The sequence below is a fragment of the Podarcis gaigeae genome (genome assembly GCF_964106915.1).
Source record: "Podarcis gaigeae genome assembly, chromosome: 10".
Classification (NCBI taxonomy): domain Eukaryota; kingdom Metazoa; phylum Chordata; class Lepidosauria; order Squamata; family Lacertidae; genus Podarcis; species Podarcis gaigeae.
This window is the reverse complement of record NC_139686.1, coordinates 4,621,158-4,649,143: the sequence shown is the minus strand read 5'-3', so window position 1 is coordinate 4,649,143 and position 27,986 is coordinate 4,621,158. Positions and strand designations below refer to the sequence as shown.

Sequence of the window (27,986 nt, the reverse complement as noted above, 5' to 3'; positions counted from 1 at the left end):
AATGGTAAAGCCGCGAGGGAAGGACGGCGGCTTCTGATTGGCGTGCAGGGCTAGGAGGAGGCGGTGCGTGGGGGTTGGCCTTTGGCGCGGCCGTTTCCGGTCGTCGTGAGGGGGAGAAGCTGAGGGAGCCGAGGCGGCGGCGGCCACGGCGGCAGGAGGGGGAAGGTAACGGAGACAGCTCGGGAGCGGCTAAAGCGGAGAGGCGCGTTCACACGAGCACGTGCTTCTCCAGAAGAGGGGGGTGTCGCTGTTCTGACCCGGAGCCGCTTCTGACCCGGGTTCAGATTCACGTGTGAATGTGACCGGGGATGGTCTGGGGAAGCGAGAGGGTTTCTTCCGGGGGAACAAAAGGCTCCCAGTGCCGAGGACTCCAGACGTGCCTACTTCCGTCCCTCCCGACGGCCTGGGGACTTGCGTGTTTAAGCACAGGGGCGCGGAAGTAGGGTCAGACCCGGGGGCCACCCAGGCCCACGTCTTGTTTTCCTATCCAGTGGTCGTCTCTCTCTCTGTGTGTGTGGGGGTCAGCTGCTGTTTCCCGTTTTGTTCTGTATTTGTGTTGTTGTTTTATTAATTTATTCTGCAAACCACGCTGTGGCATATAAATTTAATAAACATCAATAACTGGGCAGTCCGCCAGCGGGGCCTCCCTTGACGTTTTCGCCACCTGATGGAAGTCGTAGCCCAGAACGACTGGAGGGCGCCAGGCTGGGGAAGCTGCTCTACGGCGCCGTTAGGTGTCAATTCTTTTGTCCGCCTGTCAGTTTGCCCATCAGTCAGGATTCACCCCACCCTCTAATTTGGTGCTCAGGTTCATCCTGCCTCTGGGCTTCACAATTGTGATAGACCTGACTCGAGTAGTCTTTAGTAACCATTTTTTAAAGGGCTTTTCTTTTTAAGGTAAGACGCAGCAAATTTATTAAGTTGCTTACAGTTTATGAAGTGCCCTTTTCTTGGTTCTGAACCTCCTGTTGATCAGTTTGATCGTGACTTCACTGAGGGTTTTCTTCCCCTGTGCGTTAAAAAAACTCTAACATACATATATATTCAAACAGGAATAAAGAGAGATACATGTAATAAAGAAACAAATTAATATAAATAAAGGAACCTTATCCTCCATGAGGTTATATCAACTCTTACTAACCACAGTGGCTATGTTCTGCTTGGACTGTTGCAGGCAGTATGCCTCTGAATACCAGTTGCTGCGATTAAAAAGTGAGGAGCGTTCAGGCTTGCCCACACTTAGTTTTTCTTTGCTCTTTCCAGTCAGGTCCACGCTTTAAAGTTCTGTATCTGAGCCCACCCACTCCCTTTTTGCCACAGTTTTTTCCCTAAGGAAACCCAATCTTTAAAGCTCAATTGGAGCAAACAGCAATACACAGAAAACCCAAACTGACATTAGCTCTCTTGGAGCACTAAAAAGGGTGTGTGTTTTTGCAAGAAAATGTTCTGTATCTGGAAAGAATGGGGCAAAAGCTAAGTGTGGATAAGCCCTAACTGTTGATCTGCATCTAGTCTGTGAGAACGGGATGCTGGACTTTAGCCTCATCCATTAAACTGGATTTTCTTATGTTTAACCTTCATTGTATAATTACAGACCATTGGCTCATGTAGTCCTGTGTACAGTATTGCTCACTATGAATGGCAGGGACTTTCCTGGCCCTCCTTCCCTGAGATACTCCCTAATTGGGCATTGAATCTTGGACCCTGGGCACTCAGTGTACTCTGTCATTGAGGTACAAGCTCTTCTCTGATGGTTTGGGGTATTTCGAAAGACACAGAACAGTTGACGAATTAGACAAGGAACAACCCAGTGATAACTTGGAATTCAAGGACAGTTTGTTTTGAAACAAGTATACAGTAAGCATATAGGAACTTCTCTTACCAGGTTTTTGCTAATTGTCCATCTAGTTCACATTTTTGTTTGGGCACGATGTGAAAGTTACAGCTACCGAATGTTGGTTGGTTTTTTTATTGGACTGAGGTCCAGCTCTGAGGACCTTCTGGCGGTTCCCTCCCTGCGAGAAGTGAGGTTACAGGGAACCAGGCAGAGGGCCTTCTCAATGGTAGCACCCGCCCTGTGGAACGCCCTCTCGTCAGATGTCAAGGAGATAAACAACTACAGTGGTGCCTCGCAAGACGAAATTAATCCGTTCCGCGATTTTCTTCGTCTAGCGGTTTTTTCGTCTTGCGAAGCAAGCCCATTGACAGCTTAGCGGATTAGCGCTATTAGCGGTCTAGTGGCTTTTAGCGATCAGCTGAGAAGCGGCTTATCAGCGGAACAGCTGGTAAGCGGCTTAGGGAAAGGGCGGAAAAAAGCGGGGGGGAAAGCGGGAACTCGCAAGATTTTTTCGTCTTGCGAAGCAACCCCATAGAGAAATTCGTTTAGCGAAGCGCCTCCAAAAACGGAAAACCCTTTCATCTAGCGGGTTTTTCGTCTTGCGAGGCGTTCGTCTTGCGGGGCACCACTGTACCTGACTTTTAGAAGACAGCTGAAGGCAACCCTGTTTAGGGAAGTTTTTAAGGTTTAATGCTGTATTGTGGTTTTAATATTTGGTTGGGAGGTGCCCAGAGTGGCTGGGGAAACCCAGCCAGATGTACAGAGTATAAATAAATAATAAATAATTATATTTATTTATTAGTTATAGCTAACATGGCTGCTCTTCTAGAACATATACTGTGCATTGGAAGATGCTGATCCTGGGGTACTGTTGTTTTACTGTTTTTATTCTGTGACTGTTTTTATTCTGGAAACACCAGGTGGTGGTGTGTGTGTATGTGTGTGTGTGTGTGTGTGTGTGTGTGTGTGTGATCTTTTGGAACTGGAGTGATCAACCTGTGATCTTTCATCATTGACCATTCCGGCTTTGATTCATAGGAACTGGTGTGCAACAAGATAATTGAGAGAGCTTGGGGATCTCCACTCTTGAGTTTAAAAGAACTTAAATTCAATTCACACATTTTAAACACTTTCATGCCTGCTGTGTCCCTGGCATGGGAAACAGGGAATGACAGAGGAAGTGCCACTGGACGCAGCAACATTTTCCAAAGCACTTGTGTTGTGGTATAACACTGGTGCTCTGTCATCGTAATACACTGTGTTCAGTTTTCACCTGTACTGACTGGCTGGCATGGATTGATCACCTGCACAAACCTTTGTCATTATTTCTCTGACAGTAGGCCAGCTGTTTATCTGGGTGTGAAGGTAATGGTCTTCTCTAGCATTCATTCACAGTAGATTTAAGATTAAAAACAGCAACACATTCGTACTTGCTACACAATCAAGGACACTAACATCGCCTTCCCCAACCTGGTGTCCTCCAGATGTTATGGACTTCAACTTCCATTGACTGAGGCTGATGGAAGTTGTAGTCCAAAACACCTGGATGGGGAAGGCTGCTCTCTAACACCATGTATATGAGATCCCATACTCTGTATTAGTCTGATGTAAAAAATTCTCTGGTTTTGTACTCTGAGTCACTAACAGGTTATAAGGCTGTTTTCATCCATAAATGTGCAATCAGTGGATGTAAGCTGCTTCAAAAGTGGTTGCCCTGAATGATTCCCATGTTTAGCAGTTGTCCATATTTGCAGGGTTTGATAGCATTGCTTGCTATTTTAAGGTCACTCTCAGGCCACTGTACATTGTACACATTGTTGGCAGTTGTGAATGACCACCACATCTGGATATATGTTGGGCAATCAGGCTGTTGCTTAGATCTGTTTCACTCAAGATGAAAAAATGGGAAAGGCAGGTTAATTGATGTTCGTATTCTGAGGGCTGTTGGGGGCCTCTGTGCTCTGGTAACTGTTCATAAGGTGCTGTTTTAAGAACAAGTAGCTGAGGGAAAGAGAACTCGCATTTACTTGAATGAAGCTAATGAAAGTTTGTTTGTTTAAGAATACTTTCCTTGAAATGTCGCCCAGTCATTACTAGAATATTAATTGATCAGAAACGGTTTTATGATTTTCAGAGTCTGTGTTGTTGGTATTTTGTCCCATTTTATTTTATTGTACAACACTTCAATTGCCCCTGGCTGTGGAGCAGCTAAAAAATCTGAATGGCAATAGTATACAGGATTTTTGTGTGAAGCTAATACTGGTTCTTTAAAATTATATATGCATCCTCCTGGTGCCTAGATATCCGAGATGGTTTTCCAGCCCCAGGCAGGAGGCCAGCTTCTCTCGGGCAGAACCCTTTTTAAGTGTCTGGAGTGTCATGCGACACATAGATAGCTTAGCTGATGACGTTGGCCCTTCCCAGTTACCTCCAGTGTTAGAAACTCAGATATATAAGCTAGGCACCAAATAGCTCCTTAAATCGGGGTTAAAGTCACCAAAACCAAATGCCTAGTTGCCATTTTTTGGCCCAGATGGCTTGAAAGTTGTATTTTTCAATACGACATTTTGGTTCCTGAAATTCATTCTGATTGTGCAGAAAAAATATAACAGAATTCTACAGATGCTAGTGTATGAAAACAGTGCCAATCCAAAGATCCCCAGGGATTCACCTCCAGATGGTGGAGACGTCAGGCACCATCCTGGCACACTGGGTTGCAAATGACCAACAACTGGGTGCAAAATGTGCCTGGCACCTGGCAAATTGTGATCGTTGCCTGGTGGACTCTTTCAGTACACCAGAAGAGCCCTTCCGGATCAGATAGATCAAAGACCCGTTCAGTTCTCACAGTTCTAATTAGATGCTTCAGGGAAGGCTACAAGAGATCAATATCTATATGGCTGCTGGATAAGGCACCATTAGCTGAACTCTGAAAGCTTGACCTCCGGCAAGGCACACCAATTTTAGTTGAGTGTGCCAATTTCCCATCCTTAAATCGCACCAGTTTTTGTATGCTGTTACGTGTCCTCATTGAGAGGATTACCACGCTGCAACTCTCCCGCAAGCCAGGTTTATGTGTGCTGCCTGTCAAAACTGTTTCTTTAAATACTGTACAAGCCTCCAATCTACTATGTCACAATGAGTTTGGAGCATGTAACATGACAATTGACACAGCATGTCTGCCCATCTCTGAGATAAGAGATGCAAACAGCTTCTCAATTTTGCTTTGTATAGTGATTCTCCTCCAATCACTCTGCTCCCCCCCCCAAAAAAAACCTTACTATCAACCACCTACTGTCTGTGTCCCATAGAATCCCCTCCTTTTTGTGTCATAGCTCAAAATGATGGGTTTGGGGGACAGAGAAAATTTGAGGTGCAAGCACATTGCAAATTGGATGTGCGATTGAGTTTGCTGGCTCCTGTTCTGGACTGTGCTTCATAGACCATGGATATAAACAGCTCATTGTGTGAGATACTTGGAGAAACAGGCGATTTGCCTAAGGCATGTGTTTGTGTGCTGGTCTAATGTGGTTTTAACAGCCAGAATAGTCCTAATACCTTGGGAAAAAACGAATTGGAAATGGGAGTAAGTCATTTGGAGTCCTCAGCCGGTTTTATGCAGCATAGATTTTTTTTTAAACAAAACAACTGACTTTTCAGAATAAATAAATATAAAATTGGATTTACAGATCCATGCCAGTTTTTAATAATGTTGTTGCTTAGTCGTTTAGTCCTGTCTGGCTCTTCGTGACCCGCTGGACCAGAGCACGCCAGGCACTCCTATCTTCCACTGCCTCCTGCAGTTTGGTCAAACTCATGCTGGTCTCTTTGAGAACACTGTCCAACCACCTCGTCCTCTGTTGTCCCCTTCTTGTGTCCTCCATCTTTCCCAACATCAGGGTCTTTCCCAGGGAGTCTTCTCTTCTCATGAGGTGGCCAAAGTCTTGGAGCCTCAGCTTCAGGAACTGTCCTTCCAGTGAGCACACAGGGCTGATTTCCTTCAGAATGGATAGGTTAGATCTTCTTGCAGTCCATGGGACTCTCAAGAGTCTCCTCCAGCACCAGAATTCAAAAGAATCCATTCTTCGGCGATCAGTCTTCTTTACGGTCCAGCTCTCACTTCCATACATCACTACTGCGAAAACCATAACTTTAACTATACGGACCTTTGTTGGCAAGGTGATGTCTCTGCTTTTTAAGATGCTGTCTAGGTTTGTCATTGCTTTTAATAATATAATGTTTTAAAAATGAAATCTGGCCTTAATGTGAGCATAATGGGGTTGTATCCAATGCCCCGTGCACATAGTTCTGTGGGAACTTCCATTCCCTCTCCTCCCTCTGCGCCCCCCCCCCAATCTTCTCCTTCAACCCTTTGTAGCTGATTTTGAGGTTGGGTAGGAAAGGGGAGGGAGAGGAAGCTTTTGTTGCGCGCAGGGAAGTCAGTTGTGCCAGCGGAGCTCCTAAACCTTTTGAACTCGACTTCCTATGACCCTCTTATGAAGTCATTTGTTTCATAAAAATAGATGGGGGGGGCTGTATGCATGATGCAAATGAATGTAACTCTGATGCAGCTTGACAAGCTCGTGAGCATTATTAATGCTCTAACAAAGTCAATAAAAGGATATCATATTGTACAGTTGTGAATCTTTTGCCTCCCGGATCAATATTTCTTTGGTGAAATGGTCAATTTGTCCATAAGCACAGTGTCCCAGACTTTCAAACTATAGGCTTCTAAAAGATTTGCATTTAAAGTTCCTAAAAAAATTTTGCATTCACTAATCTAGCTGCAGTTAATAAATGGAAGATTGGGTATTGATTGGTTATGTTCTTAATATGAGGAGTAAAATAAGATAGCAGAGCTACTTTTGGGTCTGGTTGTAGCAATTGTCCCACCATTTGTTTAATTGTTTGAAAAACCTTTTTCCCAAAGGGAATAATCTTTGGGCAAAACCACCCCGTGTGTACTAGGGAGCCATGTAAATTTCATTCCTGCCAGCCAAGGTTAGAGGTGTTATGATTAATTCTATATATAATTGCTGTGCTCCTTGCAATAAAGTCGGCTAATTATAAATGGACTTCTGTGTAATACCTTGACTTTAAGTTGTCGTTAATGGGAAAGCAAAGCTTGCTTGGTTACGAGTAGCTGATTCACGAGGAAATTATGTTTGGAGAGGTGTTTTGGGCACATTCGATTGCAGGCTGGCGCCAGTGGCATATGCCTGGAAGGCAAGTTTAAGAAGAGACTTTCATTGTTGGCAAAATATCACTGACGTTTGCCACTTTAGTATGCGTAGGAATAGGCCCGCCTGTTTTGCCAGAAAAGTTCCTGGCTGATTCTGCTTTCTATCCCCAGGCAATGCCATAACACACTTGGCTCCTCTCTCAAAAAAAGAGCATTGGTAAAAGCAAGTGTTTGTGTGTGTCATGGGAGCTTGCCTGGGCTTGTAGAAGGCTGAAAAGTCTTGACCAGTGTAACTTTCATGAGATTTTATGAACTAAGGTAGAAAGTGTGTTTGTCAAAATGAGCGTGGGTTTGCATCAGAAAGGGTATGTCACAGGATCAGGGTCACAAAAAGATAACCAGAAATGCCTGGAGGACATGGGAACACTAAAATGTTTGGGTATTCTACTCTGAGTAAACCCATTGAAAGATTTACTTAGGTCCATTAAATTTAATGCAGTGATGGCCAAACTTGGCCTTCCAGCTGTTTTGGGACTACAACTCCCATCATCCCTAGCTAGCAGGACCAGTGGTCAGGGATGATGTGATTTGTAGTCCCCAAACAGCTGGAGGGCCAAGTTTGGCCATCACTGATTTAATGGGTCCACTGCTTTTAAGTAGAACACGGTTGGATGCAAGCCATGTTTGTGTCAGGTAAGGAGAAATTTCATTGTTTCCATTAAATCTGTTCTATGTTTTTAGCAGTTCTTGTTTTTATCTGTAAGGCACCTTGAGGTGGGTGATGATAATGATGATGATGATAGAGTGCTTGTAAGGTGGGGACTGTGGTCCAAGGAAAGGCAGGGCAGCAGAGTTTTGAGCTCTGCAGAGCTCCAGGTCAGTGAAAGTTGTGAATGGTGTGCTCCATGCATTGGCTTCTGGGCGTAATTTGTGCTGTCCCTCAGGAGAGTGGAGCCATCTCTCTGTAAGTCACATGGAGCTGAGGAGGTTCTTCCTCTGAAGTACAATGCGCGTGCAGGGACAAACCGCTCTCCCACTATCTCCGCCAATAAAGCAAGATGAGCACCACAACCCCAGAGTCGGTCACGACTGGACCTAAAGGTCAGGGGTCCCTTTACCTTTAAGTCGCAGGGAAATGCACCTTTGCCTGAGATTCTGGAGAGCCACTGCTAAGCCAATGTTGGCAGTACTGAACAGGAGCAGCAAACTGTCTCTGTACATTAGGCAGAAGAGACATATTACGTAATGTGTTGTCGCTGGAATGCTTAGCTAACAGGGCCACATAAAACTGAAATTGGACTTTCAGACGTCTCTGAAAAATATTTTACCTTTACCTTTAGGGAGCCAGCCCCTGAGACCTTCCGGCCCTGTTTCTTTCAGATTAAAAGACTGCTTGGGTTGCAGTGAGGCATGCACAGAGGTTTCTCACGTTGGTTTTCCTTGCATCAATTCCATACAGGCCTTCACGAGATATCGTGGTGGCTCCTTTTGGAACAGGGGAGCTATAGGGAGCCCTGTGGCCTATGCAGAGCTAGCTCCGCAGCTATCCGAAGGGTGGTGGTGGTGGAGGAAGATGATGTGCTATAAATAGTTAAAAGTCTTGCTGCTGGAATGCAAGTTGCACAGAACCACTTCGAGCGCATCGCGTACATATAATATATACGATGGCTTTGGCGGCAGGGAGGGGCTTGAATCTCTCCCCCAGAATCTTAAGCATTTGCCAAAACAGCTTGGTGACTCTGATCCCCTCCTCTCTTTTCCCTGTGATGTGATTTTTCTCCCTGGGATGGGTGAGACTATAAATTGTGTATCTCTTTATGCATGGAGCTGTTGAAATTCCATAACAGTGAGCAAATTCTGTACTGCCACAGTGTTCTGTAGTTGGCAGGAAAACACTCCCCTTCAGTTCTCAGGTGGCTCTTGCCTGATGACATTTTTATTATCATTTTAGGTTAGGTGAGCATTTCCTAGCTGCTGTAGGTATGTCACAAGAAGAGGTGATTGTTATTATTAGTGTTCTTCATTGTGGAATCTTCCTTCAAGATGGAATTTCACAACATTGCAGAGACAGGTCTAATTAAGCCTAAAAAAGAACGTAACATAGCACCAGCATTGAATTCCAAAAGGGCTTCTTGCTCAGTTGTGCTGAATACTTTCCTGAAGCTTATGAATCTGCAAGCAAACCCTCTGTAGGCTGTACACCTATGATGCTGTGGTAGATTAAAGAAATGAGCATTAAACAGCAGCATGCCATGTGCGGAGAAGTCACAGGCTAGTCTAGATGCTGAAAACATTCTTACTAGGTGTGGGCCAAGGATACAGGGAGTCCACTCAAACACATGCTGAAAGTGTAAAACGGGTCAGCAAACTTTTTCAGCAGGGGGCCAGTCCACTGTCCCTCAGACCTTGTGGGGGGCCAGACGATAGGTTTTTTGGGGGGAAATGAACAAATTCCTATGCCCCACAAATAACCCAGAGATACATTTTAAATAATAGGACACATTCTACTCATGTAAAAGCACGCTGATTCCCGGACCGTCCGCGGGCCAGATTGAGAAGGCGATTGGGCCGGATCCAGCCCCTGGGCCTTAGGTTGCCTACCCATGGCGTAAAAAAAAAAAAAGGCACTTCGGTGGTCCTGTAAAAGAACATAAATCTTCTGGGAAATGATTTATAATGAACTGAAGAAAATGTTTAAGATAACCTTTAGTAAAAGACCAGAAGCTTTTCTTTTAGGGATTATGAATATAGAGATTCTGAAGGACCTTAAAAATTTGCTTTTGTATGCCACAACCGCAGCCAGAATGGTGTTTGCCCAGAAATGGAATGAAGATGCTATACCAACTACGGAAGAGTGGCTGATTAAATTGATGGACTATGCCAAATGGCAAAACTGATGGGTGTAATATGAAACCAAGGGGGGGCATGATTAAAGAATGGGAAAATTTGTAGAATATCTGAAAGGTTCGGGGATGTAAAGAAGTTCAATAGTAGGATTAATTTAAATCAAACAGTTAAAAATATGACCAAGATAAAAGGAAGAAAAAACGGAGTAAAGTGTTAAAAATCTAAAGTAGAAAAGGAAACACAAAAGCGGGGGAGGGAAGGAAGTCAGATATGTAATTGTATTCGAAGTATGTGTTTATAAGTGTACTTGTAATCATGTGAACACACACATACAGAGAGATGTATATAGATAGGATACAGTGGTACCTCGGGTTACAGACGCTTCAGGTTACAGACTGCTAACCTAGAAATATTACCTCGGGTTAAGAACTTTGCTTCAGGAGGAGAACAGAAATCATGCTCTGGTGGCGTGGCAGCAGCAAGAGGCCCCATTAGCTAAAGTGGTGCTTCAGGTTAAGAATGGACCTCCAGAACGAATTAAGTACTTAACCCGAGGTACCACTGTACAGGGATTCCAGATGCAGGTTTAGTAGAAGGAGGGCAGAACTGGCAGCTGGCTTGAAAGGAAACTGAGGAAATAGATGGTGGAGGAGGCAGAGTTGAGGGAAGGAGGGGCCAATAAAAAAGCACCAGTGTCTTTACTCTGTGTCCCTACTTCCTTTTGCCCTCTGCCTCCCTTCGTTTCCACCCGTCAGCCAGTGCTGTATCCTTAAAATCATAGCACCATAGAGTTGGAAGGGTCCACAGGGTCATCTAGTCCAACCCCCTGCAATACATGGCTCTTTTGCCCAACATTGGGCTCAAACCCACAACACTGAGATTAAGGAGCCACATGCTCTGCCAACGGAGCTACCTTCCTTCCTCCCCTCCCCTCCGCTCAGCCTTTGCCAATCTAGTGACCTCCAGGTGTTTTGGACTACAACATCTATCAACTCCAGCCTGCTGATGGCGAAGGCTGCTTTTGCAAGCCTGTATCTTCCTCCTTCCTGTTCCCCTTGTCCCAATGGAGGGTCACTTGGGACCCTGGGACAGAGGAGCTGTGCGCAGTTTGCAGCAGAGGGGTGGATGAATAAGGGAGCTTCTGGAGGCAGCAAGCTTTGGGGACAGCACTGTCAAAAGAGGTGTGGTATGTGAGGAGTGAAATTCACATTGGTCAGAATGAACTAGCCAAGTCTTTGGCTGCAGTTCTCTAGTTCTAAACAGCCAGTAAGTCACGGCTTCCGTTCTTTGCCGTTTCGAAATAGCCTGCTTGCAGGAGGGCAGTGTGGTCAGTTACATTTAGCTTAACCCAACGTATTAGTGTGTGCCTGGCTAGTTTTTGATGCCTCTATGTCATGAGAAAATAATAGCCTTTGGGGTTCATCTGGGCACATTCAACATGGTGATCACAAATGCCATCACTTCTTGCTAATTAAGACAAGTGGTATCAGCCAGCCAGCTAATTATAACGTCCTTTTTCTGCAGTTGGAAGCGTCTAGCAGAAGGGCAATTGTGTGGCGTGACTGATGGTGCCCACGGGAAGCCTGAAGACCTTCAGCTTCAAACAAGCTAACTGTTGCTCCTGTGTTTCATTTCCCAAGGATATCACCATGGTTGTGGCTGTTCGGCAGGTCGTTTTGTACCTGTCCCTGTGGACCGCCTGTGTTCTGAGCAAACCCACCGAGAAGAAGGATCGCATCCACCACGAACCTCAGCTCAGCGACAAGGTCCATGATGATGCACAGAACTTCGACTATGACCACGATGCCTTCCTGGGTGCAGATGAGGCCAAGACCTTTGACCAGCTGACGCCAGAAGAGAGCAAGGAGAGGCTGGGGTAAGGAAACCTTGATGGTTTTCACATAGGAAGGCTGCTTGGGGGGTGACTCAAATCCACTGCAGCCTGTTGTGTGCCTTCCCCACAAGCCAGCTCCCATGGGGCTCTGATGCACAGTCCAGCTAAGCAACTGTCCTTGCCTTTAGACCATGGGCAGGGAGCCTGTAGCCTTCCAGGTATTGTGGAATTCCCACCATTTACCTTGCTACCTGCAGCTGGTAGATGTTGGAGCCCAAGCGCACCTGAAAATCCTCAAGTTACCAATTCCTCCTGTAGACAGACTTGCAGCCCAAAGCTAGCGACTTTTTCTTACAAGTAAGCTGGCATGAATTAAACGGAAATTATTCCCAGGTCAGTATCTATAGAGTTATGGCAGGTGTGAGGAGCCTTTGACCTAGATGTTGCCGAACAACAACTCCCATCATCCTTGGCCATCAGCCACGCTTTCTGGTACTGATGGGAGTTGTAGTTCAGCAACACCTGGAAGGCCAAAGGTTCCCCAAAGATTTCATTAAAAGCTGTGCAGGTGCATCTTGTTATTAGGTGCCCCTTAAGTTGCTGATTGGGACGCGGGTGGCGCTGTGGGTTAAACCGCAGAGCCTAGGACTTGCCGATCAGAAGGTCAGCGGTTCGAATCTCGAGAGCCAGTGTGGTGTAGTGGTTAAGAGCGGTAGTCTCGTAATCTGGAGAACCAGGTTTGAGTCTCCGCTCCTCCACATGCAGCTGCTGGGTGACCTTGGGCCAGTCATACTTCTTTGAAGTCTCTCAGCCCCACTCACCTCACAGAGTGTTTGTTGTGGGGGAGGAAGGGAAAGGCGAATGTTAGCCGCTTTGAGACTCCTTAAAGGGAGTGAAAGGCGGGATATCAAATCCAAACTCTTCTTCTTCTTCTTTTGTGACGGGGTGAGCTCCTGTTGCTTGGTCCCAGCTCCTGCCAACCTAGCAGTTCGAAAGCACATCAAAGTGCAAGTAGATAAATAGGTACCGCTCCAGCGGGAAGGTAAACGGCGTTTCTGTGTGCTGCTCTGGTTCGCCAGAAGCGGCTTAGTCATGCTGGCTGCATGACCCGGAAGCTGTACGCCGGCTCCCTCGGCCAATAAAGCGAGATGAGCGCCGCAACCCCAGAGTCGGTCTCGACTGGACCTAATGGTCGGGGTCCCTTTACCTTTAAGTCGCAGGGAAATGCACCAGAGCCTAGGAGTTGCTGATCAGAAGGTCAGCGGTTCGAATCCCCGCGACAGGGTGAGCTCCTGTTGCTCGGTCCCTGCTCCTGCCAACCTAGCAGTTCAAAAGCACGTCAAAAGTGCAAGTAGATACAGTGGTGCCTCGCAAGACGAATGCCTCGCAAGACGAAAAACCCGCTAGACGAAAGGGTTTTCCGTTTTGGAGGTGCTTCGCAAGACGAATTTCCCTATGGGCTTGCTTCGCAAGACATTTTCTTCTTGCGAGTTTTTCTGACTTCCCCCCTTCCCCCCCCCCTTTTCTAAGCTGCTAAGCCGCTTATAGCGCTAATCCGCTAATGGGCTTGCTTCGCAAGACGAAGAAACCGCTAGACGAAGAGACTCGCGGAACGGATTCTTTTCGTCTTGTGAGGCACCACTGTAAATAGGTAAACGGAGCTTCCTGCAGCCAATCAGAAGCCGTGCCTGGGTTTCCAAATGTTTTGGAAGTCGAAGAGACTTCCAGAACGGATTCCGTTCAGCTTCCAAGGTACCACTGTTAATAAATTTGTGCCCATGGCGAGAGTTTTGACTAGGGCCCTGGAGTTCATGCCGAGGAGAATAGCAGTGCTAATACAGTAACCGCTTCATTGCATTTGTTCAAATTAGCTCCTCCAGAAGGCTGTGACCTTGATGGGGCTAATGCCTCCCCCTCGGCAGTGCAGTGGGAAATCTCCCCCCCCACCTTGCAACCCCCCCCCACACACTGTGGCCCAAGTGTCAAGTAACAGGAGTGACAGCTGTGGTTATATTTGGCTGAGCATTCTTATGCTCCTGCTGCTGCAGACTTGGGGAAAACTCTCCTTGGCAAATAAATCATGCCAGTTTGCCCCGTTAGCCCCTCACTGTCGAGACTTTCTGAACATGCCGCACCGCTGTGGGGGCCTTGGCCAAAGAGCCTGGTTGTTTGTCCAGCCCAGCAAAGTAGCACAGGCCTGCATCACTTCTGTGACATTCACGTTTGCGCCAGAGAATTGATTCAATAATTTTTTTTCTTTCTCTGGCAGCTGTGAGTAGGGTGCTGCTCTGTTGTTCCAACAGGCAGGTCCCCATTAGGGTCAGGGCAAGAAGAAGGGTATCCAGACTGTCACCCACTAGTGCATGTGGCACCCTACATTCACACACAAGCAGGGTTCGAGCAAAGCTAGTAGGTCTAGCAGAAATTTGGGCCGAGCACTCCAGTTCATGTTGCATCACAGGAACACTCTCCAGAGCAGCTGTCTGCGCTGGCAAGGGCTGATGGGAATTGTAGTCAGCCTGGGGAAGGCTTCTCTAGAGTAGCAGGATGTGTGTCCTGCTGTTCAGGCGAGTCGTCGTCTAGTTGCAGGTTGCAGGCGACTTATTAGGACTCTCGCCTCTTGCCCAGAATTGCCACCTCGTCCGACCTTTCCTTGTGGATCGGGTTTCAGTTAAATCCCTCACCAGCATGCTTTGATGTAAGTGGAGGATAGCGAAGGGGTGGAGAACAGTCCAGCTGTAACGCCTGGCCCTCAAGAGCTTGCCTGTAAGTGGGTCAGGTGTCAAGGAAAAGAATCTGGCACTCCGCAGAGAAAATGTGTTTTTAACACAGTACAAATGTAGCATGCGTTTACCTTGGAAGCTCAGAACCAGCCGCTACCACCACCACCCTTGCCTCCATCTTGGCTGCTTTTTGAGCTTCTCAGCGGAGGTGGCAGCTGCAGCCCTTTCCCTCCTTTTCCCTAGCTCTGTCCTCCCGGACTCAACTTGCTTTATTGATTCCCAGCAGCTGCTGCTGTGACTGGAGATCCCCGGGGCAGCTGCCTGGAGCAAGGAGGAAGCCTTTGTGTGTGTGTCTGAGTGGCTTTCCTTGCCTCCAGGCTCCCGAGACCAGGGCTGTTAAATGCAAGTTAATGTTTAAAGTCGATTTAATTGTGCCAAATAATGGGTTGCATCTGGCAGGATCTGGTTCCGTGCTTGCATGGCGTTATAGGCAGGTCCTTGGTTACTGCTTTTCCTGCTCGGCAGGGGGTTGGACTCGATGGCCCTTGTGGTCTCTTCCAACTCTATGATTCTATGATTCTACTACTGGATGCACGGGGAGGTGGGCTGTCGTGAGAGGTCCATATAAATTGCTGAGGGTTTCAGAGGCCACTGGGCCTCAAAGATGACCAGCTGCCACCCTGCTGTTGAACAAAGCTGTCAAACACTAGAGCTTCAGTCTGTTCCTTCCTAATACAGTGGTACCTTGGTTCTCAAACTTAATCTGTTCAGGAAGTCCGTTCCAAAACCAAAGTGTTGCAAAACCAAGGTGCGCTTTCCCATAGAAAGCAAAATGGATTAATCCGTTCCAGACTTTTAAAAAGTACCCCCAAAACAGCAATTTAACATTAATTTTACTATCTAATGAGACCATGGATCCATAAAATGAAAGTAATAGTCAGTGTTCTGTACTATAAAATAAATGACACAGTATTGTAGATGATAAAAAAATTTTTTTTCTTTCCAATGATGATAGTCATTGTTTGGATGACGGGGCTTTTAGCCATTTCCGCAGTCACACAATCAATCAATCAATCAATCAATCAATCATAAAATGAAAAACAAGTCCAGACACAAAAATGAAAAAGCCACACAAACAAAAATGCAAAAAAATAGCAAAAGCACCAAATATCACCTCAGAATACTGCAATCAGAAACGGAAGGCTTTAATTATGATTGGGGGGACTTAAATTTGCTGCTAAAGGGTAAAACTGAAGGAAGGAAGCCTTAATTGCTACGCGGGGGACTCAAATAAGCTGCGCAACAGTAAAAACGGAAGCCCAGGAGCACGTTTGGCTTCTGAGGCAAAGTTCGAAAACTGGAACACCTACTTCTGGCTTTGCAGCATTTGGGTTCTGAGTTGTTCGGGAACTAAGCTGTTCAAACACCGAGGTACAACTGTACAGAAGAGGGTAGGGAAGGGGTGTTGGTTGTTCTCCACCTGCTGTCGGGCTGCAGCCCCCCATCCTCCCAGACAGTTGAACATACTGGCTGTGGTTGAAGGGAGTCCCAGCAACAAAAGATGGCTACAGGTGCCCTCTCTCTGGTAGCGTAGGGGCTCTTGCTCCTCCCACTGTTGGGCTGCCCCGTAAAGTAAAGGGACTCCTGACCATTAGGTCCAGTCAGGGCCGATTCTGGGGTTGCGGCGCTCATCTCGCTTTATTGGCCGAGGGAGCCAGCGTACAGCTTCTGGGTCATGTGGCCAGCATGACTAAGCCGCTTCTGGTGAACCAGAGCAGCGCACGGAAACGCCGTTTACCTTCCTGCCGGAGCGGTACCTATTTATTTACTTGCACTTTGACATGCTTTTGAACTGCTAGGTTGGCAGGAGCAGGGACAGAGCAACAGGAAGCTCACCCCGTTGCAGGGATTCGAACCGCCGACCTTCTGATCGGCAAGTCCTAGGCTCTGTGGTTTAACCCACAGCGCCATGAGGGAGCCGGTGTTTGTCTGCAGACAGCTTCCGGGTCATGTGGCCAGCATGACTAAGCCATTTCTGGTGAACCAGAGCAGCGCACAGAAACGCTGTTTACCTTCCTGTCGGAGCAGTACCTATTTATCTGCTTGCACTTGATCTGCTTTCGAACGCTAGGTGGGCAGGAGCTGGGACCAAACAAGGGGAGCTCACCCCATCGCGGGGATTCGAACCACCAGCCTTCTGATCGGCAAGCCTTAGGCTCAGTGGCACAGCACCACCCACGTCCCTACTGGGTTGCCCCATAGCCGTTTCCAAACAGGGCACGTGACCCCCCCCCCCCCTGGGTAGGCCCAGGTATTTATTTACTTTTGTCTCTTTTAACTCTTGCCGGCTTTTTCTGCATTTCCTACAGAAAGATTGTAAGTAAAATAGATGAAGACAAGGACGGGTTTGTAACTCCCGAAGAGCTAAAAGACTGGATTAAATTTGCCCAAAAGCGCTGGATTTACGAGGATGTAGAGCGCCAGTGGAAGGGGCACGACCTCAATGAGGACGGGCTCATTTCCTGGGAAGAGTATAAAAATGCCACCTACGGCTACATCTTAGGTAGGTCCCCCGCTCTTGGGGCAACTGCTTTCTGGAGCCCGGCGTTTTGAAACTTGCTTGTTTTGTCTTGTAGAATGATTGTAAGTAAAATAGACACGGATAAGGATGGGTTTGTGACCGAGGGGGAGCTGAAGGCCTGGATTAAGAAGGCGCAGAAGAAGTACGTGTATGACAATGTAGAGCACCAGTGGCAGGAGTATGACATGAACCAAGATGGCTTAATCTCCTGGGATGAGTACAGAAACGTGACCTATGGCACTTACCTGGGTAAGGGGCAAGTTGCCAGAGCCGCAGTCATCCTGATCTGCCGATAAAGCAGGAAGGGGGGTGGGCGGGCAGGGTGGTCTTGCAGGCCATGGGAAGCCTGAAATGCCAAATGATTTACATCTGAGGCCTGATGCATCTCTGCTGATAGAATCAGCGTTTGAAACTCGCCAGGCACATTTTGCACCTGGCTATCAGTAAAAATGCCCGGATAGCGCCTGATGTCGCCACCATCTGGAGGTGCGTGCCTGGAGATCTTTGGATCTTGGCAGTTTTCACACACAAGCAACACACCTTGCAGAATTCTGTCCGTTATACTTTATCTGTGCAATCAGGAACCAAAAAGTCACATTGAGAAATACAACTTTTGAGCCCTCTGGCCCCAAAATGGCAACCAGGCATTCGGTTTGGGTGACCGTAACCCTAATTTAAGGAGTTATTTGGCGCCTAGCTTTATATATCTGAGTTTCTAACACGGAATAGAATCCCATGTTATGGGAGAGGTAGCAGTTCTCTCCTTTGAAAATGGTCCCTTGCCAACTTACATTGAGGAAGCACAAAAAGCCCTGGAAGTCTTGGACCTTGCCTGGAGATGCATCTTCTCACCTCTGCTTCATTGATAAATACAGCATAGCGACGTGGTCTTAATGGTTACTCTCCTGAGTGCAACCACAGGCTGTATGTTAACGTTAATCTCCTGTTGCGTTTGAGCTCTTCAAGACCTTTGCCTAAGAAAGGAGGAGAGAATCCTGGGAATAGATTAGAATAGATTAGAATTTATTATTTATACCCCACCCATCTGGCTGGGTTTCCCCAGCCACTCTGGGCGGCTTCCAACAAAGTATTAAAATACAGTAGTCTGTTAAACATTAAAAGCTTCCCCAAACAGGGCTGCCTTCAGATGTCTTCTAAAAATCTGGTAGTTGTTCTTCTCTTTGACATCTGGTGGGAGGGCGTTCTACAGGGCGGGTGCCACCACCGAGAAGGCCTTATGCCTGGTTCCCTGTAACTTGGCTTCTCGCAGTGAGGGAACCACCAGAAGGCCCTCGGTGCTGGACCTCAGTGTCCGGGCTGAATGATGGGGGTGGAGAGAAGCCCCCCAGAGGTTGCATTGGACTTGCGGCTTCCCTAAGCACCAGCCACCACAGCCAGTGGTCACATAGCCCAGGAGCATCTTGAGGGCCACGGGTTCGCCACCTCTGGCCCGGGAGTCCACCGTTCCCGTCTGCAGAGGAGGAAATGTCACTCAGTGCAAGGAAGGCTAACTTCTGGGTTCAGCTGCAGTGCCCAGGAACTCGCCACTCTGCATTGTGGGAAGGGGGTCTTTCCAAAAATCTCTTCACTAGCATTGACCCAAACCAGTCTTCTCCAGGCTGGTACCCTCCAGATCTTTGGGACTACAACTTCCATCAGCCCTTGCTAGCACGTCCATGCTGCCTATGGCTAATGGAAGTTGTAGTCCGCACTGTCTGGATGGCACCAGGTTGGGGGGGGGGAAAGCTAGTGTGTAAAGCTCTGAGCCTATTGCAAACACACCTTCCTGCTTATCCTTCACTCCCTGACTTGACTTGAGAAAAGAGCCATTCCTGTTGCAATACAGTGTGTTGCTTTGCTTTTACTTTAATTTTGATACCTAGATAATAAATTTTCTTTCATGCATCTCTAGCAGTTGGTTCGAAATGAAATAATTGCTGTGGTTAAAATATACCACATTTTTCAGTCCATAAGACGCACTTTTTTCATCCTAAAAAGTAAGGGGAAATGTCTGTGTGTCTTATGCAGCGAATGTGTGGACCCTGGAGCCGAATTGCCCAGGGGAGAAAAGCAGATCATGCTTTTTTTTTCCCCCGAAAGAGGGAAGGGGGTGTTGAAACAAAACGCTGATCGGCAAGCGATCAGAGAGATAAGGCTGCTGATAAAGGAGGTTGCCAGGGGAGGGGGAAGGTAAAGACAGTGAACTTGCAAGGAGAGGAGACAGGAATACTAAAGCAATGAGGAGAGAAATTAGAATAAAAGGAGGAGCAAAAAACTGCTCCAGCTAAGGAAAAGACACTAAGGCAAACAAGAGGGAAGGGGGTGTTGAAAGGAAGCAGCTGATCGGTAAGCAATCAGGAGGGAGATAAGGGACACTAGAGATAAAGGAGGCTGCCTGGGAGGGGGGAGGTAAAAGCCAAGGATCCTCAGGATTTTTGCATTGGGTCACCCCAAATTCACCATCATCAGATCACATAGCATGTCCATGGCTACAGCCTGCACCAAAAAAATCACACACCCACTCTTTCTTGGGGCCGCAATGACGCAAAAACGTGGTTACAAAGCACGGATCCACATGGACCCTCAGGATTTTTGCATTGGGTCACCCCAAATTCACCATCAGATCACATGTCTGTGGCCACAGCATGAACCACAAAAATCATACATCCACTGTTGCTTTCAGAATATTCCTCCCCCCCCCCCCCGTTTTCCTCCTTTAAAAACTAGGTGCGTCTTACGGAACGAAAAATACGGTACCTTAAAGCAGGAGGGTGACCAAAGAGTCAGCCGTTTTTGCTAGTGAGAAATTATGATCACCTGGAGCCTGGTTTGGCTGTTCTGTGGCTGAGGAACTCCAGGGGCCTTCAGAAACGTTTTGCTCTTGGAAAAGATGCAGAACTTGCTGGGCTGAAGTTATTCTACCTTTGTTTTTCCTGAGCAGTGTGCCCTGTGACATGTTCAGTAAACGTGTGCAAACTGCACTTCCGGCAGTAGTAATGATAACACCAGTGAGGTTTGTTACCCCTCAAGCGACTTCCCGGTGCTGAAGCAGACGCAACCTTTCTCTTGCCACCCAGACGATCCCGACCCCGACGATGGCTTTAACTACAAGCAGATGATGGTGAGAGACGAGCGGAGGTTCAAGATGGCCGACAAGGACGGCGACCTGATTGCTACCAAGGAAGAGTTCACTGCTTTCCTGCATCCTGAAGAATATGAATACATGAAGGATATAGTTGTGCAGGTGGGTACCACGCAGGGACACATGGGTTAACTTAAGCCAGGGAGCAAGTATAACTGTATTTAAGTGACACATTGCCACCCATATCCCGCCTGCAAAAGGCTTATGAAACCATTTTAATGCTACTACTGAAATGTGTTCTGGTCAGGGTGGATAATATTAATGATTTTTAAAAAAATAATTTTAAAAATCAGATTTTTATATTTATTTAAATCAGATTTTTTTAAAATTTAACTTGGATTTTTTTTAGATTTAAATTGGTTTTTAAAAATAAAATGCTTTTGGAGGAAAAATCTTTCTAAAGATTTTCTATTTAAGTTGCATTCGAGTCCAAAGGCTATTCGTCAGGAAATAAGGATTTGTTTTAAGTTTCTCATGTGTGCTAAAACTCTGTTGTTGTTTTTAAAATTGTTTAACCACATCAGTTAACAAACATGGATACATACGCTATGATGTTACTGTTTTAGTTAAATAAATTGTTTAAATTGTTATTAAGGAAATGGTTATTTTTCTCCTTCCGATAAAGTACAGCAGAAACGCTGTCCAAATATAAACAGTGAACTTACTAAACCTCACCATAATTTCATAATTATCTTTCTATGTATTTCTAATAGTACAACCAAATCAGTCATTTTTTATTAGCTGCTCTGAAAATTTATTATTCCAAAAACGAAACCTTCATTTGGTTGCAAATATTGAGATTATACCAGCAAGATTGAGTCCTCCTGTAAAAAAAATGATTTAAATCAAGTCTTACCGACTAGTGATTTAAATCGTGATTTAAATTGATTTGATTTTAATCATATCCACCCTGTTTCTGGTCAGCTTATCTTTGCCACCTCTGGGTCACATGTGGAAGGCGAGGTTTTTGAACTTGTTCTGTGGGTGGGTGGTTTGCGATGTTGACCCCTGTTCTCCCTTCTAGGGGTCTCTGTATGTTCTATATTGATCCTAAGTTCTCTTCTTCCCCGCTGGAAAGCAATTCTTTTGCTCGCTTCTCTTTGCTCTCTGGCAAAGAAGGGGCACCCTAGGTCCCACCTGAGCTTAAGCTGCGATGCTGACGTTGGTTTTTCTCAACAGGAAACAATGGAGGACATTGACAAGAACGGGGATGGCTTCATCGACTTGGAAGAATACATAGGTGAGCCAGACATCACTTCCTTCTCCCCTCCTCCTCCTTTAGTTCAGATTCTCGTTGTCATTCCTCCAAGTTACTATTAAAATGCTGTATTTAAAATGGCTGCTGCCCACTTTTGGAATGAAGGGTGGGTAGTGAATTAAATTAAGAAATCCTCCCCATTATTATGGTAACTGTGGGAGAGGCAGTCACACCCCAGAGGAACAGGGCTGGTTATGGGTTGGCTGCCCAGTCCCTCCCAGTTTCATTAATACTGATGTGTCTTTCAAGTTTGTGTTCCTCAGCATCTTGGCAAAAGGGAAAAGATTCCTGGCTAGACCATTAAAAATAAAAAGGTGCTCCCTTCTTGATACTCACCTCCCCTTACCTTGCATAATCTTATTCCCAGGCCGGCTGCTGATCCAGGTGATTTAAGAGTCGTTATTGTTATCAGCCTCACATAGCCCTATTCCGCGATAGATTTTTATTCTTTTTTTAGTGATTGTTGCAATGTTATTTATTTTTATTATCTATTGAATTTACCGTATTTTTCGCACCATAGGATGCGCTTTCCCCCCTTCAAAAATGAAGGGGAAATGTGTGTGCGTCCTATGGAGCAAAGACAGCATAGCCCCGCGACCCTCTCCCAGCTGGAGAGGTGACGCGTGGCTATGGCAGCAGCCTCTTTAGCCGCGCGCCCCCTCTCCAGCCGGGAGAGTGCGTGCAGGGCTAAAGAAGCCCTGCTTACCCTCTCCCAGCTGGAGAGGTGACACGCAGCTATTGCAGCAGCCTCTATAGCCGCGCGCCACCTCTCCAGCCGGGAGAGCGCGCACGGGGCTAAAGAAGCCCCCCGCGACCCTCTCCCGGCTGGAGAGGTGACACGCAGGTATGGCAGGAGCCTCTATAGCCGCGCACCACCTCTCCAGCCGGGAGAGCGCGTGCGGGGCTAAAGAAGCCCTGCTTACCCTCTCCCAGCTGGAGAGGTGACACGCAGCTATTGCAGCAGCCTCTTTAGCCGCGCGCCACCTCTCCAGCCGGGAGAGCACGCACGGGGCTAAAGAAGCCCCCCGCGACCCTCTCCCAGCTGGAGAGGTGACACGCAGGTATGGCAGGAGCCTCTATAGCCGCGCACCACCTCTCCAGCCGGGAGAGTGCGCGCGGGGCTAAAGAAGCAGCCTCCTTAGCCGCGCACCTTTGCGCTGCTCCCCGACCTGCTCTTTGGGGCTGGTGGTGGGCTTCCCCCCGCCAGCCCCAAAGAGCAGGTTGAAAAGAACCTGAAGCCTGGAGAGCACACCGACCCCTCTCGCTCTCCAGGCTTCCAAGGTAGCCGCCTGAAGGCGACTGAACACACCTTAAACGGCACCTTGTTTTAGAGGGGGGAAACAAGAGGGGGGAAATTCTCCCCTTCTCTGTGCAGCGCCTCCTGCCGCTTCGCTGAAGGGGCGCTGAGCAGAGAGGGGGAGAATTTTTTTTTCTTGTTCTCCCCCATCTAAAACAAGGTGCTTCCTATTGTCCGGTGCGTCCTTTGGTACGGAAAATACAGTATATATGCTTTGGGGCCTCTATGTTGCATTCCGCAATAGATTTTTATTCTTTTTGTGTGATTGCTGCAATATTATTTATTTTTATTATCTATTGAATTTATCTATTGCATTTGGGGCCTTAGGTTAAAATTTGCAGCTGAGTCCAATGGACACTCAAGCCTGACCCAGTGTCTGTCTGCCTGTCTCTCTGCCTCTCTCCCCCTTCGCCACAGGCGACATGTACAGCCACGACGGCGACGCCGAAGAGCCTGAGTGGGTGAAGACGGAGCGAGAGCAATTTGTAGAGTTCCGGGACAAGAACCGCGACGGGAAGATGGACAAGGAGGAGACCAAGGACTGGATCCTCCCTTCGGACTATGATCATGCCGAGGCAGAAGCACGGCACCTCGTTTATGAGTCGGATCAGAACAAGGTGAGGCTGTGTCAGGATTCAGGGAATTGGCCATAAATGAGTAGATCAAACGAAAGGAATTCTTACCAGTTACCGTATTTTTCGCTCTATAAGACGCACCTAGTTTTTGGAGGAGGAAAAAAAATATTCTGAATCCCAGAAGCCAGAACGGCAAGAGGGATCTGGCTTTTGGGATAGCCACGCAAAGCCTCTTCAGGGCAGCAGGATGAAGATTCCCCCTGCCCAGAAGAGGCGGCGCGTGGCTATCCCATAAGCCAGGACAGCGAGCGGGATCGCTGCGCAGCGATCCCTTTTGCTTATGGGATAGCTGCGCGAAGTCTCTCCTGGGCAGCGGGATAAAGGCTCCCCCAAGAGCCGCACTCCCTTTAAAGAGCGTGTGTGCGGGGGGTTCCCTCTTGGGGGCTTTTCCCCAAAGAGGGAGAAGGGCAGCCCTCCTCCCTCCTCAGGGAAAAGCCCCCAAGAGCCGCACACATGCTCCACGCGGCTCTTTAAAGGGAGCGCTGAGCAGAGCCTCCCGCCTGCATTCGCTCCATAAGACGCACACACACATTTCCTCTTACTTTTTAGGAGGGGAAAAGTGCGTCTTACTGAGCGAAAAATATGGTAATTCAGGGGTCAGCAAGGTTTACCTTGCCAGGGCCGGTTCACTCCTGCAGAGATCGCTCCGTGGGCTGGATCGCGTCTGCACATACGCGATTTCCGGTCCAGACACGATTTCCGGTGCCATGGAAGCAAGTCCCCACTCTGCGCTGCGCTGCTTTAGCACAGCGCGCAGAGACTTGCCAAGCGGGTGGCTCAGTTTGGGGGCGGCTCATGGGCCGTTTAAACGACCCACGTGGGCCATAGGTTGCTGACCCCTGAGTTTGTTTCTTTAATAAACACAGCTAAGGACGAAAGAAAGCGTCCACCCAGAATGGCAGTGCTCCCAATTAAGCTTACAACCCGTCTGTCCCTATTAATCTACGTCACTCCTACATCTTGTAATCTGAGCTTGTAGCACTTTCTGAGCTCTTCTTGACCTTGGGGAGAGTGGAGGGTGGCTGTCCAGAGACTGTGAATCTGTTAACCCTCTCCCTTCCAGTGTTTCTTCTCCTAGCTGTTCCCCATCCAGTATTTCCCAGCTTCTGCCTTCTGAGCTATGCCCCTCTGCAAGCCACTGTTCCAAATCTATACTGCCCTCCTGCTCCTGAGAAGATTCAGGATCAGGAGGAAGGGGGTGGCTCCCACCATTCTTCCTCAGTGCAGCCCTCCTCAGCACGGTCCCAGACAGGCTCCCTTTTGCAGAGCGACTGGCTTTGGAATTCCACATCACTGGGTGTCGTTGAGGCCCAGGTGCCGAGAGGCCTGTCTCAGCAGATCCCAGGGGACCAGGCCACAGTTCCTAGGAAGCTGCCTTGTTCTGACTCATTCCATTGGTCCATCCAGCTCAGTACTGTCTGAATGGACTGACACACATTCTGCAGGATTTTAGACAGGGTTCCTCCCAGCCCTACCTGGAGTTGCCAGGGATGGAAGCTCATATCTCCTCCTTGGAGAAAATCCCAGCCCTCCCTTGTACACTTCGTACTGTATACCTATCAACTATCAGGCTGCTGCAGCTAAATAGAAACCCAGTCCTCTGAGACGTTTTCCTGATCAGCTCCGGTTGAAATGAATGGAAGCCACACAAGAGCTTCCATTTATTTCGACAGGGTTTGCTTGTGAGAATGTCTTGGGCGATTGTCCCTCTTAAACATTCATTAGGACTCATTAGGAATTGTTGCCCAAGCGCCTGAGTTCTCCTTTTCTTCTTTAGGATGGCAAACTCAGCAAAGAAGAAATTGTGGACAAGTACGACTTGTTTGTGGGCAGCCAGGCTACGGACTTTGGGGAAGCCTTAGTACGACATGACGAGTTCTAAGCCAGAGAGGAGGAAAAGAGGAAGAAAGTAATTTATTTTTTACGGTTTCCGAAATAACGCGAAGAACTCTCTCTCACTACTGAGACTGGCGGTTTCAGGCAACAACGTGGAAAAACGAGAATAAACCTCTCCCGTCCTTCCTTTGCTACTTGTTCCCATGGGGACGGGAGCTCAGTGTTTTGACAAGCAACTTTTAACTTGCAACAAATGGGTTGTTTTGTTTTATAGATTTGCATTTTTGGATTTAATTTTTTTTTTTGTCTAACAAGTTCTGTTTTATTTTTGTATTTTATTTTTGGTCCCGTGTGAGATGAAGAATGCATATCCTGAAACATTAGCCCTAGAGCAACACTAGCTCCCCCTAACTGACCTCCCCCTGTGAGTGTGTGTGTGCCTAGCTACAAAATCCAATCTCAAAATGCCAGAGAACAAGGAGGGCCATGGAAAACCACACGAGAAAGCTTCCGTGTTCTAGTTTCTTCCCCCATTACTGTTTTGAACTGGGGTGATTGCCTCCAGTCCATCTCGAAGGGCCTAGTGGAGAATTTCAACAGCAGATGCTTCCAGTTCAACCTTACTACTGTTACCCTCTTCAGTGAAAGAGGATTTCCCCACAATGCACCTCCCACACCTGAGTTAGGAAGGTTCACCAAAGGCTGTACATTATGGCACCCTTCAACAAGAGGAGTTGTGGCATCCCTGCTTCACCCCAAGTATTAATTCCTGGTATTTCTGCTGCCCCCAGGAGCTGGGATCATCCAGCCCCCTTGCATATGGGGTAGAGGACTTTGGCCAGTGCTGCTACAACCCTCCATTCAGGGCATTCACCCCCCCTCCCCAAGGACTTGGTTATGAAAGCCAAATCATCTCCACCTTTTATCCTCCTGGTTCAGTTTGCTGCTTGCCTGGGCTTGCCTCTGCTTAGAGCAGTGAGCAGCTGGTGCCTCAAGACAGGGCACAGTGGGCGAATGCTGTACGGGCGTCAAGCAGGCCAGGAGAATAATGTGGCACATGGAAGTCCTTCATTTTTGAAGTGCCTTTACCTTTTCTTTTTTAAAAATCAGGCTTCCCTGCCCAAAAGGAACCCCGGTGCAAAAACATGCGTCTAAAAGTAGAGAGGGAATCTGTGTCCTTTATGCAAAATGCATGGCAAATTCAGCAGCAGTGTGCAGTATTAAAGACCTTCCCCAAGCAGTGTTCTGATCTCCCGGTGGGCTTCTAAGCCCCCAGCTGCCTAGTCTGCCTGGGCGAGGGCCTTCTCCTTACCTCAAAAAAGGCAAACCACACGCCCTCTCTTCTTCCTCTCGGGTCCCAAGGTGCAACGTGGGATCTTGGCCTTTTGAAGCCGACGCTCTCAAGTTCCCATTCTAGGACCAGTTTGCTGGGTTTGCTCATGCAGGTTTTGTGGGTCCAGCCCATTCGCTCCCCCCGCAAGCCCATTGAATGAGAATGTGATCAGTGCTCAGAATGACTGCTGGGACCTGGTCCCAGGGTTTCAGGCCTGTCTTCCTCAGCCTGCCACTCTCCAAAGGTTTTGTTTGACGGTCCCAGAGCTTTTCACCCAAAATGTCTGGAGGGCAGCAGGCTAAGATAGACTGCTTTTATGCGCTTAAGACACCTCTCCCTGTGAGCCTCTTGAACACTAAAGGCCAACCTCTCCCTCTGGCCTGCACTAAATAACTGTCACAATCATGAGTGGTTTGCTAAAGTTCCCCTGCCCCCAAATTTCCTTTGAGCCAGGACAGGGCAGAAATCTTCAAAACACTACCTACACCTGTCAATTCCAACTAACATCTTCCTTTTAGTTAACAAACTTGGTGCTGGAAACAGGAAAGCAACGCTCATGAAAACAGGCGTTGAAATAATCCAGGATTTCGTAAGATGAGTGTGTCGTGAGCCTGGGCTTCCGCTCATAACGAAACAGCAGGGCTTTCCTCATTTCCCAGTTTCAGGAAAGGAGGTGCATCCTGGTTGAGCAAGGTGCCAGATGGTGGGAAAACAAAACACCCGTCTAGAGAACCTCGGTCCCATTTGCTTAGCCACAGAGAATGGAGAGGGGCGGTGAGTTAATGAAACATTGCTTCTCCTTGCCCAGATGTGAAGACTTGAGTGGGAAAAGGGAGCTGTTGCCATTGTTGGCTTCCCAGCTTCTTTGATGAACACTAACGAAGGTGCATCTGCACCACAATTGCATTTTCCTTCCCACGCTTGCATTTTTTCACTCTGAAGCAAAAGCCCCCTCCTCTCCCCTGTAGCCTATGTCCCACCCCCAACCCCAGGAAATTCCAGATTTGGCAGCGAGAAGGGGGGGTGTTTGCTTGTGTGCGCATGCAACCTAGCTGGCTCTGTTGGCGTGACCGATACCGGGAGCAGGTACCTTCGGGGATGTACGCCTGTGATGCTTCTTTTTAGTACTGATGAGCCAAAGTTTCAGGGGTGCTGCTATGCAGATGTGTGCTGTAAAAAACAAAACAAAACAAATTTCATCCCTACTGCAGGAAAAAAATGGCCGAAGCAGAATTCTAAGTCGGGGCTTTCTGCCACGTGTATCTTGATTTTTATACTCCGCCGTGTTACCTCCTTACACAATCTTTATTATCAAAGCAGATATGAACCTGGTGGCCACAGAAACTCGTTACTCGCATGCCCCAAAGCTCTTCATGGTCCACCTTTTTAGGAGACGCCTTTTTTTTTTTGGTAGAGTGTAAATGGAGTTTTATATAATGTACAACATAAAGATGGTGTCTTAATAAAAACTGTTTACATCC

At 47.5% G+C, this 27,986-nt stretch overlaps 1 protein-coding gene across 2 annotated transcripts; it reads left to right on the top strand.

Moving 5' to 3' along the window:
- Positions 1–68: 68 nt before the first annotated feature.
- Positions 69–27,986, top strand: CALU (calumenin). Of its 2 annotated transcripts, none has more exons than XM_083700866.1 (7): positions 69–165; positions 11,507–11,742; positions 17,060–17,253; positions 20,082–20,248; positions 21,326–21,386; positions 23,119–23,318; positions 25,114–27,986. In XM_083700866.1, the coding sequence occupies exons 2-7, from the start codon at positions 11,516–11,518 to the stop codon at positions 25,216–25,218; spliced, it is 954 nt and encodes a 317-aa protein (XP_083556992.1). In that variant the 5' UTR covers positions 69–165; positions 11,507–11,515; the 3' UTR covers positions 25,219–27,986. The 2 variants fall into 2 exon arrangements, with proteins under 2 accessions (XP_083556992.1, XP_083556991.1); XM_083700865.1 differs by lacking the exon at positions 17,060–17,253 and adding an exon at positions 16,793–16,986.